Source organism: Oryctolagus cuniculus, chromosome X (assembly GCF_051225735.1).
Source record: "Oryctolagus cuniculus isolate XC-2025 breed Fujian yellow rabbit chromosome X, ASM5122573v1, whole genome shotgun sequence".
Classification (NCBI taxonomy): Eukaryota; Metazoa; Chordata; class Mammalia; order Lagomorpha; family Leporidae; genus Oryctolagus; species Oryctolagus cuniculus.
The window spans coordinates 4,463,231-4,475,244 of NC_142888.1; the positions used below are offsets into that span (position 1 = coordinate 4,463,231).

Sequence of the window (12,014 nt, forward strand, 5' to 3'; positions counted from 1 at the left end):
CAAGACCGAGTCATGTGGAAGAAGCCCGAATGGCCCACACGCCATGGGATGAGAGCTCTAACTGAGACAAAGAGCACACGGACGGGAGGAGGCTCACACAGAGTATGAGCTGGAGGTGGCGTGGAGGAAGCCCGACTTACCCGGTTGTTTCCGGTCTGGTCCTTGTAGTAAATCCAGTTCAGGCGCTCATCGGTCCTGTACTGCACACTGTACTTGGTCATCCACTCATCGATGTCACAGCGTCCTTGGGTGAGGATGCCCGAAATCACCTTGATCTCCTTCAGGTCTATCTGTAACCACTGGCTGCTGTCCTGGAACTTGGAGAGCCAAGCGCACCTGCGGGGACACAGCAAGTGCCCAAGAGATGCCCCCTGCGGCTGCGTACGAAACCCCAGCAAGCACTGGCTGTGGGGGGCATACCAGGCCCAGGAGAGGCCCCGCAACCCTCGGGCAGTCTGCACTGTCTCATGTCCCCAGGAAGCGTCCAGCCTTTGCTGGCCCCACCCGCACTGCATTCTCTCTCCCTCTCCACACCTCCACCTCCTTGAGAAAAGTGGCCATCTTCAACTGATCTGTCAGAGAAATGCCTTCGATGTGGCCGAAATTGCCTGTGGGTGTGGTTGAACGTGTGTTTCTTCGAAGCGTTTTCCTGTTTGGCTTTCCCTGCCTGCCAGTCCCCTCCCGGGTTCACTTGCCTCTCGTGTTTCTTGCTCCCTGTTTTGTGTTGTTACAGAAAAGTTGAAAAAAAGGCAAAGGTCGCTTTTAATCCTGCCACCCTCCCAACAAGCAGTCAAGATTCTGGCGGTCAGGCCAGGCCAGCCGCCTGCGAGCCAGCCTTGGCCCTTCCTCTCCTCCCACCGGATACCGAGTCCGCCAGCCGGCTCCACCCCGCACTCTTCCAACTCCTCTCTTTCTCTCCGTCATGGCTGCCACCTCTTAGTCCACAGCACCCTACCTTACTTAACTAGTCTCCTGGGCTGACTTGTCCCCCACCGACTGTCCCCACAGAAACCAGACAACTTCTCCAAAACCCCACATCAGCTTTGTATTTCACCTGGCAGACTCTGCTGACCACCTCCCAGCATCCTCTTCTCTCCTTGCTTTGGAGACAGGACCCCTAAGTTCCATCTGGGCAAATGGCCACCCAGTGTACATGTCCCAGTTCCCTTTGTAGCTAGGTGGGGCCATTGGACCAAATTCTTGATCTATGTAGTGTGGGCCGGAATGACCACTAGAATATGTATCCTTAAAAGCAAGTATGCTCTGCTTTTTTTTTCCCTGCTGACTAGAATGTGGATGTGATGGTGGGAACTAGAGCAACCATCTTGGGCCCCGAGATGGAAACTTCATGTTAAGGATGACAGAATAACAGTGCATGAGTTGAGACTCAGGCGGGCACCATGGCACAGTGGGTTATTTGTGGAGTGAACCAGCAGATGGAAAATCTGTTTCTTGATCACTCTGCCTATCAAATAGATGTGCCCTTTTTAAAAAATTATTTATTTGAAAGGCAGAGTTAGAGAGATTCCATCTACTGGTTCAATCCCCAAAGGGCTGCAATGGCCAAGCTTGGGCCAGGTCAAAGCCAAGAGCCTAGAACCCCAATACGGGTATCCCCTGCGGGTAGCAGGGGCCCAAGTACTTGGGCCATCTTCCACTGCCTGCCCAGGTGCATTAGCAGGGAGCTGGATCCAAAGTAGAGCCTCCAAGGCTCGAAGAGGAGCTCATACGGGATGCCAGTATTGCAGGCAGCAGTTTAACCCACCGCACCACAACGCTGGTCCCAATAAATAAATCTTAAAAAAAATAAATAATCTGGGCCCCTGATACCATCAAGCTACCCTGACGATCCTAGATGACCTAATGAAACTTTTAGTTGAGCAAGAAATCCAGTTCTACTTGTTGGAGTCCCTGTGCTTCAGGGCTCTGTTATGGCAGCATGAATCCTTATGCTAACTAGCACACAGCCGACATCCTGCCATTTTCCCTCAGACAAGGAGCAGTCACTAACACGACATACAAGGAAGGTCCTGCACTACCTATGTCTGCCTACCTCTCCACATTGTCTTACTGTGCTCTAGCCTTGTTGGCTTTATGTTCCCACACCCTGCCTTGGAGATGTGGTCGCAACTCAGGGCCTTTGGATGTGCTGGCCCCCTGCCTCTTACATCCCTCATCTGGCCAATGTCAAGTCTTAGGTTAAATATCTTTTCCTTAGAATATCTTGCCTGATACTTCCAGTGGGCTGGCTATCTGTATCACACAGCTATGACCTGTGCTTACAGGCCACTGGCCCTTCGAAACTGTGTGCTTCCTGGGCTAGGGACCTCAGCTGCCTTGTCCGCTGCTGCTATCCGTGGTCCTTGGCTTGTGGAAGGCACTCAGTCAATAAGCTAGCACTTCAGAAAGTTCATGGAAGAAGGAATTAGAAGATAAGTTTGTTTTGGTGCAAAAAATTTTTGAAACACAAGCATACCAGGGTCTTCAAGAGCTCATGGAAACTATTACGCAAGGCATATGCCTGGATTTCACAGGGTTTTTTTGCACCAAAATAACCTTTAATTCTCATTTTCCACAAACTTTTTGAAGTGCCTTCATAGTTGCTAAATAAGTAAGTGTACTCTGCCCCATGCATTTATTAGAGAGACCCAGTTTTCAAAACACACAAGACAAATGCTACCTGGGCCACCTGGGCCACCTGGCCACTTACCCAAAGCCTTGACTATTGAGCCGGGCCTTGTTTGCGGTCCACGAGGAATACCAGCCCACATACTGCTCCGGATTGGAGCAGGTGATCTGGTCTGCTGTCACTTCCCCTGACTCGAAACCCAGGGGCTTGTGATACGGGCATTCTGGGAGAGAAAAAAACAACACGCGTTCCAACAGCCCTGTCTCAATACGCCGGAACCACAAGCTGTCTGAAACAGCGACAGCAGCCCATCTGCTTTGTATCTGGGAGATGAGACTGTTTTCCTTGTCAGCCGGGTTCACAACCGGCAGAGCCGGGCCCTGTGCTGTCCCCTTGCCCATGCGGGAAGAGCGGAGGCTGGGCGCAGGGATCGCCACAGTCACAACGTTCATAAAGGCAGAGTGCACCTTGTCCACCAGCTGAGACCTGGAAACCCAGAGCCTGTACCCAAGTGCCGTGCGTCTGTCTTTGCCTCAGTAAGGGGAGGTTCCCCATCGTGCGTGATGACATCAGGGCCCCTGGTTGTTCTTGGGCAGCAGACAAAGACAATTTATAGGGAGAAAACAGTGGACAGCAGCAAGAAAAAATGGGGCAAATGTGCTCAGGGACCGCTGAGCATGGAACTGAAAGAAGCGGCTTCTTCCAAACTGGTTGTTAGATGACTTCTCTGCTGCTTTGGTCTCTATGGCCCCTCATAGTGAAATCAGTGTGGAATGATCTGGCCCGAGACTGCGAATTGCCATCCCAGCATCTGTTCTCGCCTTCTATTTTTATCCTTATTTTAGTAATTACTTACTTGACAGGTAGAGAGACAAAGTGAGCTACCATCCTCTGATTTACTCCCCAAATACCCTTCACAGCCAGGATTGGGCCAGACCAAAGCCAGCAGCAAGGAACCCACTCCGGATCCTCCAGGTCTCCCCCAAGTGGGTGGCAGGGACCCAACTACTTGAGCATCTCCTGCTGCCTCCCCGAGTCTGCCTTAGCGGGAAGCTGGAGTCAGGAGAGCAAGCAGCCTGACGGGATGCCGGCGTCTTGGCCGGTATTTTTAACTGCTACGCCACACACTAATCCCCTTCTCTTCCTTTTGACTAAAGGACCCAAATTTTACTGGGGACCACAATGTGACATGCTTTAAAAAAAAAAAAAAAAAAAACTTTCCTAGCCTTCCTTATAGTTGAAAATAACCACATGTCACAATTCCGGGCCAGATATAAGAGAATGTCTGCTGGGGATTTCGGGTCAGGTTTTGTTTGCCCCTTCTTCCCTCTTGTTGCCTAGACTGAAGGAAGACCTGATGGTTGGTGCACCAGTATCCATATTGCACCATGGGGATAAGGCCAAGAGAACTACAGAGACATCAACTGGGCTGTCCTTAAGCAGTTCCCTACCCCTCATCTTTGTACCATGTGTGTCAACACGGAAGTCCTCATTCAGTTAGTAACAATTTACCACACCGAGTTCCTAACTGAATTTCTATAGAAAACAAAGGACAAACTTAGGCAAATACGTGTCCTAGCTTTCTGACTATGGTTGATAAACTCCAAAAAGGCAAATCAAGTGACTTTCTCTGGACTGGCTGTTTTGGTGCAGTGGGTTAAGCCACCACTTGGGATGCTCACATCTCAGAGTGCCTGGTGCACGGCCTGGCTGGCTGCTCTGCTTCCAATCCAGCTTCCTGCTAATGCGCCTGGGAGGCAGCAGATGCTGACTCGAGTACCCGCGTCCTGGACACCGCATAGGAGACCCAGATGGAGCTCCTGGCTCTGGCCTGGCCCTGGCTGTTGTGGGCATTTGAAAATGCATGAACCAGTGGATGGAATCTCTCTCTCTCTCTCTCTTTCTCTCTCTCTTTCTGGCTCTTTCTGTCTTCCTCTCTCTGCCTTTCAAATCAAATGTAAATAATTTTAAAATTTTAGAAGTATTTTCTTGATGTAGAGTCGAGTTCAGGTCAACGAGCTGAACATCAGTCTGCCGTCACCTGTAATCACACAGTGGAGTGCTAAATCTTCCTGAAGAACAATTTCTCAAAAGCTAGCAAAACGGCATGAAGCGTGCAAGCTTCAACGCCCCCCAGGGACCCCAGAATGCCTGCAAAGACAGCTTCAGGCCAGAAGGGTTTACCTCCCCTTCTCCCTCGTGCACCAAAGGAATGGCGTGTGACTCCACCAGCAGCTCCAAGGGCCGGGAGTGGAGGAGTAGCATTTGTAGTTTATCAAGTAGCCAAGGCTTGGGGAGTTGATGAAAATATGTCAATTCCTGGGAGAGAGGAGAGGAGCACTTTATGGGCCACTCACCCAGGCCTGAGTGGCCGAACCATCAGGGGAGCTTGTTAGGAACGCAGGCTCCGGGACTGCATCCCCAGAGCGCTGGCATCTCTAACAGGCACTTTCAGAGTGCTCCTTGCAAGCCGCGGCTGCCAGGGAAGGCATTAGGCGAGTGGTGGATGGCGCGGGCGGAGTGCCGCTGGGTTCGCAGGCTCCTCCCGCTTCCAAGGCCCCTCCAGCCTGGAAGAGCGGCCCCAGTGGCAGAAAGCTGCCTCTCCCAGTCACCTTAGTCTTGGCATTTTGCTCTCCCCCTGTTTTCGCCCACATCTCTTTCCCAGCTAGCCCACCTTCCGGTGAAGAGCAGGCTGGAGAGCCACAGGGGCACCTGGCTAGCGACAGTGGCCTTGAGGCTTGTGAGGGCTCAGCCAGGCAGCAGGGAATCTGGTGGTGTTGACTTTGGCTGCTCTCTCCAGGGAGGCCAGGGTCTCACTGTCCCTGTGGCTTCAGCTGGCTTCTTGAAGCCAGTGCCTGACTCCTAGCCCCAAGCCTCATCACAGTGCCCCCTGAATGTTTGCCAGGTGACTAGCTCCACCTGGGTGACCCAAAGCAGTTTCACTCCTTGCGTGCATGAAAGCAAGCCCTTCATCGACCAGCCTCTAAGCCAGCTCCCCGGGCAGTGCTCTGGGTCTCGGGCCTCGATGCCGACGGCTCCCCAGCTGCCTCCCGCTGGGTTGGCCCATGGCACAAAGCAGAGACTCCGGACCAGTGGGTCTGAACCTGGGCTGTGCCCTGGCATCACCCGGGGAGCTGTAGAAGCGCTGATGTTGGGGCTGTGCCCCGCGGCGTGATGTCACTGGTCTGGGGGAGGGCTGGGCATCACGACCGAGCTGCAGGGGTTGCAATGAACAGCCAAGGGCAAGGAAGCCTGTGTAGAGCCAGTGGGACCTGGGGGTGGATGTCACCTTCCCTCGGCAAGTAGCAGTCCAGTTATGTGACTGTCACTGACCCTGACTCCCCCGTTTCTTCCAACGGTGGTCCCACCCAAGCTCCCTTCAGGACCTCAGGACCGCATGCGAGCCTAAGGGCTTCCCTGGAGGCTGTTTTCTGTCCCCTTCCCGACCCCTTGACCTGGCCAGCCCTCCTCTTCCTCCAGATCTCTGCCCACCTCCCTGGCCCACCCTAAGCTGGGTGACGGCCTTTCCAGGGGCTGCCTCCCCAGGCAACCTATGCGCCTGTCACAGTACTCCTGCCCGTGGTTATCGTCAGCTCCCCTGCCTGTCTTGCTAGAATTCTGTCCTCTAAGCCAAGCCGAATGCCTGTCTGTGCTGGGCGCTCGCTAGGTAGCGATTGGAGAACAGGTGAGTGAAGGGATCAAACAGGCAGTCACCCCATTTTGGGTGGCCACTGGCGACAAGCAGCAAAGATGGCAGAAACAGGAGGCAGAGAGCTGAGGGAGGAAGTGCCAAGTTGACGGCAGCGCTGAGAGCCGCGGGCCCAATTGGCAGGAAACTATAAATTGAGTATGAGCTAGAAAGCAACATAAATACTGCTGCAGGCGGCGTTGAGTGGCTTTATCAGATGCACGGAGCACTCCGTCCTCCCAAGCTTTCTGCCCACTGGAACGTGGCTGTGCGGCTGTTAAGCTGTTGCTAGACTCATTTCACTCTTAAGGAAAAGCCTGCATCGTTGGTGGCTCAGGTGGTCCTTCTGGGCCAAGATTCGATCGTTAGATGGAGAAAGGCATATCTGTATGGTGCTGCTCATCCAGCTTACGGGTGTGTCACCTATGAGGATCCTTAAAAGTCTGTAGAAAAATGTAATTAAAAGATACTTTATTTTGGTGTAAAAATGTTGAAATGTGGCCATAGTTTTTTCATAGTGTGCATTTTCCATGAACTTTTAGAAGATCTCTTGTATATGTGATTCCAAAGGTTTTTTGCACCAAAATAAATTCATCTTTTAATTCTATTTTTCTAAAAACTTTTTTGGTATAGGTTTTTTTTTATTTTATTTATTTGTTTGAAAGGCAGACTTAACAGAGGCAGAAAGAGAGAAACAACGAGAGAGAGAGAGAGAGAGAGAGAGGGAGAGAGGGAGAGGTCTTCCATCTGTTGGTTCACTCCACAGATGGCTGCAACAGCCAGAGCCTGGCTGACCTGAAGCCAGGAACCAGGAGCTTCCTCCAGGTCTCCCATGTGAGTGCAGGGACCCAAGGACTTGGGCCATCTTCCACTGCTTTCCCAGGCCATAGCAGAGAGCTGGATGGGAAGTGGAGCAGCCGGGACTCGAACCAGTGCCCTTGTGGGATGCCAGCACTGCAGACTTTACTGCTAAAGCACAGCGCCGGCCGCTTGGTATAGGTTGTTAAGAGTTATTTATTCAGGAGACAGAGAACTCCCATCCGCTGATTCACCCTCTAAAGGCCTGCAACAGCCACTGCTGAAACCAGGAGCTAGAAACTCAGTCCAGGTCCATGGCGGGAACTCGGTTATTTGAGCCATCCCTGTGCCTCCCAGGGTCTCCATTAACAAGGAAGCTCAAGTCAGGAGCGGGAGCTAGGTGTTGAACCCAGGTACCCCAACATGGGATGTGGCCACCCTAACCCACAGCTTAACTGCTAGGCCAAACACCTGCTTGATCCACAAACTGTTTGAAGCACCCTCATACCGGTCCTTTTTATTCAACCAATACTTTCCGCATTTGTAAGCATAAAGGCCAGGCGTAATTATAAAGAATGTTAACCCAAAGAAATGCAAAGAGAATTCAGGGACATTCTTTGTAAGAGATTCTAGAGATATGTGAATATTATTATGCATGCATATTAGACTTGGATATCTATGTCAACACAGTGGAATATGGAGTAGGAAAATATAGAGTGATATTTATAGAAGAATATTATAAACTTGAATATAAAATTCGGAATAAAGTAGAACATTACTGAATCATTGATTTGTTATATGAGGGTACTTCAGAAACCTTGTGGAAAATGTGACTAACAGATACATTTGTTTTGGTGCAAAAGGTTTTTGAAATGTTTTTTCATAATAGACATTTTCCATGAACTTTCTGAAGACTCTGCCTACTTTTAGACCCTCCTCCCCGAATCCCTGCTCTCCGTGCTAGTGTCTTGGCCCAATAGTGGAAAAGAGACGTTTTGGTGACTGCAGTCGTGCTAAGCGGAAGCTTGGGAGGCCACAGTGCCCCAGCCTTCTGCCCTGGTGGGGGAGGGGACAGGCAGGGCATTACCAGCCGCTGTGCACCTGCCGGCTGCTCAGGCTGTTCTGAATGATCGCCCCTGTCATTTCGTGCTTTCTAGGAACTTGTCCCCTGTGACAAGCTCTGATGGGAGCTCCGAATCTGAGGATGACGAGACATCAAGCAGCATTCTCGACATTGAAATACAAATCTGACAGACCGAGGGCCAAGATGCTTCTGGACCTTGCAGCTAGTGCTGTTGCCCTAAGTCGCTTCTTTCATGGAAGAACCAATTAACACCCCTGTGTCAACCATTTAACTCCCAGCTCGTGTTGTTTTCCTTCCTGAAAATATTTTCGTTGTTAGGGAGGAAAAAAAAGAAACACAGAGGGCAGAGCAGAACCCTTAAGATAAAGGAATTTCTAATTTTAGAATTTCAAGTTCAAGGCAACTGTGTAGAGAGACAGCTGGGTGGGGCGGGGCAGGGCCCAGGGTCATTTTCCTGTCCCTCAAACACGCCAGCCTGGCTCTGCTTCACAGTGGATGGATGGGATCAATGCAGCCAGTGGACATAAAGAATCTTTTTTCCATCTCTTCTGAGAAAGAACGCCCGAGGCGTGGAACTCCAGCACCAGTGCAGTGAACGAACAGTGCCATTGCACTCCAGGATCAGGTTCTCCAAGACAGAGACGAGGCCTTCAGGGCTGTCTCCAAGGTCCACTCCGGAGGGTGCCCCAACCCCGAATGCTTCTAATGGCAGCGTGAGGTGTCTCTCGTCCCAGCCGGTCCCCCATAGAAACCCCCCCACCCCGAACTGCACTGCCCTACCGCTTTCTTCTCATGGGGCTCACTGTATCCCTGGGGAGCAAGCTCAGCTCACAAACAAGGACTTCCTACCCCTTTCCTCAATAGGAAGCCAGAGGCAGGGGACACCGTTGTACCCCACCCCACCCCCACACGCCCTCACAATTTTCCATTTTCATGCAAATTTGATGAAAGAATGAAGAGAGGCTCAAACCTGGCCTGGCATAGGCTATGATGTAAAGTGAATGAGGTGGCAGGGGCCCAGGCCCCCCCCCCCCGCCCCGCCCCCCCCCCCCCCCCCCCACTGGAGACAGGTGGCAAGGCCAGTTTCATGCAAAACAGGCTCCCAGCCAGGACCGGATTAAGCATTGCAAACATTGGCTGGGGCTGCCCCAGCTCCCAAAGTTGGAACTCTTAGGGGGCTCCGGAAAAAAGGGGACTGGCTTTGATTCAGTGCTGTGCTGTCTCATTTAGAGCCAGGATTGGCAACCTAGAGCCGCCTGGGCTGTGCAAAACAACTGTAGCGGCAGGACTGAGTCCCTGTGCCCCCGGCTGTGTGGTGCACCTAGCTGCACAGCTTTGTGTTCTGGTCTTTTCCAAAGACTGCAAGCCCCTGTCTTAGAGGAAGGCTGCCTTAGCTACAGGACCAACTGTCCCGGAAATTCCAGAGGTCCACACAGGTTTGTTTTTTGCCCCAGGTAACTTGTCTCCCACCCTCCACCCCGGGGGTGGGGGAGGGGCGCTGCTGGAGAAGCCAGGACGCCAGCAGGTGGTGTACCAGCTGGGCCAGGGAGAGCCAGCTGGAGGGGCAGCCCTTTTGTTCCTTCTTTGGGTAAGAACTGCTCAGATGGCGCCCCCTGGCTGCAAGGGGCTGGGCACACATGGTTGTCAGCCTGGACCATGCTGTCCCCTCTGAGGGACCAACAAAGAGCCAAGCCATAGGCAGACTTCAGAAGCGACACAGCCAGGATTCCAACTGTGGCCTTCCTGACTCTCAAGCCTGGGTTCATTTTCCAGATCTCTGTTCTGTTGGCCATCAGTGTCTCCTCAGTTGGTTCCGTGGAAAGTGAGGCTCTACCTTTCCATGGTAGCCAAGTAGAGACCCAGGACACTGTTTCGGAGCAATGCCATCAGGGCAGTGCGCTGGAGCAGGGCCCAGTGGGGATTGAAAGTTCAGAGGTCAACGAGGGAAAGCCGGGCACGAAGCCGGGGTGGAGGGAGGAGGAACAGCAGTGTTCCAGCGGGCTGTTTCTACCTGGCACCCCAAGGACGGGGCCACTCACCTGGTATGCAGTCTAAGGAGGTGGCACCTGCATTCCACAGGGCATTGGCTCCTCCTTGGCAGTCGCACTTGCACGCTTTGTGGTACCACGGGTCCTCACTCTCATCCTGCGGGTGGCCAGAGGGCCAGGACGCAAAGGCAACTGTGGTCAGCTTGTTTTCAAAGCCCGTGCCACCCCTTACATGTCCCCTACAGCTGCTGTGCGATTATAAACCCAGCCTGAACATGCAGCGTGTGCCACTGCAGGTGACCAGCCAGTGAGCTCACAGCCAGACCCAATGTAGAGGGCAGCGTTCACCCCCTTAGAGCTAGCTTCAGGGGCTTGGAGACCTCCTTCGGAGGTTGCATGCCTCACATTCCCCGGGACTTCCTAACTGGGAATCTGATTTTAAAAGGTGTTGGATTCAAGATTGCACCATCTGATTAAAGACTTGGTTTGGTTTTATCTTCTCATTAGAACACCAGTCTTGAAGCTTGCCCAGATAAAACATGCCAGCGCTCCCACCCAAAAAATACACACACACACACACACACCCCTATCTAATTAAGTGATAATCCTATCCATTATTTGGGGCTAGGCAAATCTTCAAAAGCCATATCCGTGTAAATTCCAGCCTTTCACTATAACTTACCTCAGTAGACGATAATCCCAGTGTGGCTGAGCCGAAAGGACAAGAGAGCAAAAATCAACTTAAGAAAGAGACACTCGGCAAAACAGTCCCATGGACGTTACCAAAAGCCCCTTCCGGAAACAGTCAAGCTCCAGAAATATCTGCCAGGAAGAATAGCCACAGCTGAGAAACGAGGGCCAGCAAAAGTCCACACGAACAGGACATGATGATGGTGGTGCTCGCTCCTTCTAGCATTTGGAAACCCCAGGGATGCAGCAAAGCGGGGAGGTGCCGGAGGGGAGGGCTGCGGAATTTCTCACGACCAGCGGCAGCCCTGTTAGCATCTTAGTGTAAACCTTCCTAGCCATTTTGTCCAGGTTTTTAAACTACATTTGGTAAGCACTATCTGAACAATGGGGTATCCTGCTTTGCTTTTCTGCCTAACAGTGTGGGCTTTTTCTTTACTGGTTAATTCATCATCATCATCATCATCATCACCCTTGGTGTTGGCCCAACGTGCTGTGTAGGAGTCGATTCCCAGTTCCCTCACGGTGCTACATTTCCATTACGTAGTGCTAGGGCACTGTGTAGAAATCCTTCTTTAGGTTTGTCGATAATGTACAGGAGACGTCAGACCACATTAAAGTATAAATGCCGCACAAATAATGTGGGAAAATGGAAAGTATATATTAGCATAAACAGATTGTTTAAAGCTGCATTATCCAGTGCAGTAGCTGCTAGTCCCATGAGGCTATTGGCATTTAAATGAATTAAAATAAATAAGAGGTCACTTTCTCAGTCCAACCAGCCGTATTTCAAGTGCTTCACAGCCACTCGGGGCTAGTGGCTCCCACACAGGTGCAGAGCGTCTCCATCATGGCAGCAAGTTCCACTGGACAGCTCTGGTTGAAAGCACTGATGGGGTGCAGGAAACGCTACCCCGAAATACGGCACCTTGGCTCCTGAAGGGGGCCGGGGGAGCTGTGATTCCGCTTGATGCTTCTTCCCTGAGGTAGGTCATGAAACAGCAAGGTCACCCTCCGAGCATGCGGAAGGGGCGCTGCCTGGAGCTGCTGGGGCCCCCAGAGGGATCTGCGCGCAGGCCCTTGCTAGGTCGCCCCTGCTTATTACCGAGAGATCGTATCCTTTCGTCCTCCAACCTCGCG

The 12,014-nt window shown here is 52.0% G+C and overlaps 2 protein-coding genes across 4 annotated transcripts in view; one reads left to right on the forward strand and one right to left on the reverse strand.

The window, feature by feature from the left end:
- CDKL5 (cyclin dependent kinase like 5) overlaps positions 1–8,461 on the forward strand; it is a 221,712-nt gene extending 213,251 nt beyond the window's left edge. The window contains exon 19 of one of the 2 annotated variants that reach the window (XM_070067277.2): positions 8,273–8,461. In XM_070067277.2, the coding sequence (XP_069923378.1) occupies positions 8,273–8,299 (27 nt within the window). In that variant the 3' untranslated portion in view covers positions 8,300–8,461. The remainder of the gene's footprint in view (positions 1–8,272) is intronic. The other variant, XM_070067278.2, reaches the window with a different exon arrangement.
- Positions 1–12,014, reverse strand: part of RS1 (retinoschisin 1) — a 32,465-nt gene that overhangs the window by 12,012 nt on the left and 8,439 nt on the right. For both annotated transcript variants that reach the window (XM_070066319.2, NM_001109823.1), the window contains 4 exons: positions 10,870–10,895; positions 10,239–10,344; positions 2,711–2,852; positions 141–336 (listed from right to left, as the gene is read on the reverse strand). In XM_070066319.2, coding sequence (XP_069922420.2) covers positions 141–336; positions 2,711–2,852; positions 10,239–10,344; positions 10,870–10,895 — 470 coding nt within the window. The remainder of the gene's footprint in view (positions 1–140; positions 337–2,710; positions 2,853–10,238; positions 10,345–10,869; positions 10,896–12,014) is intronic.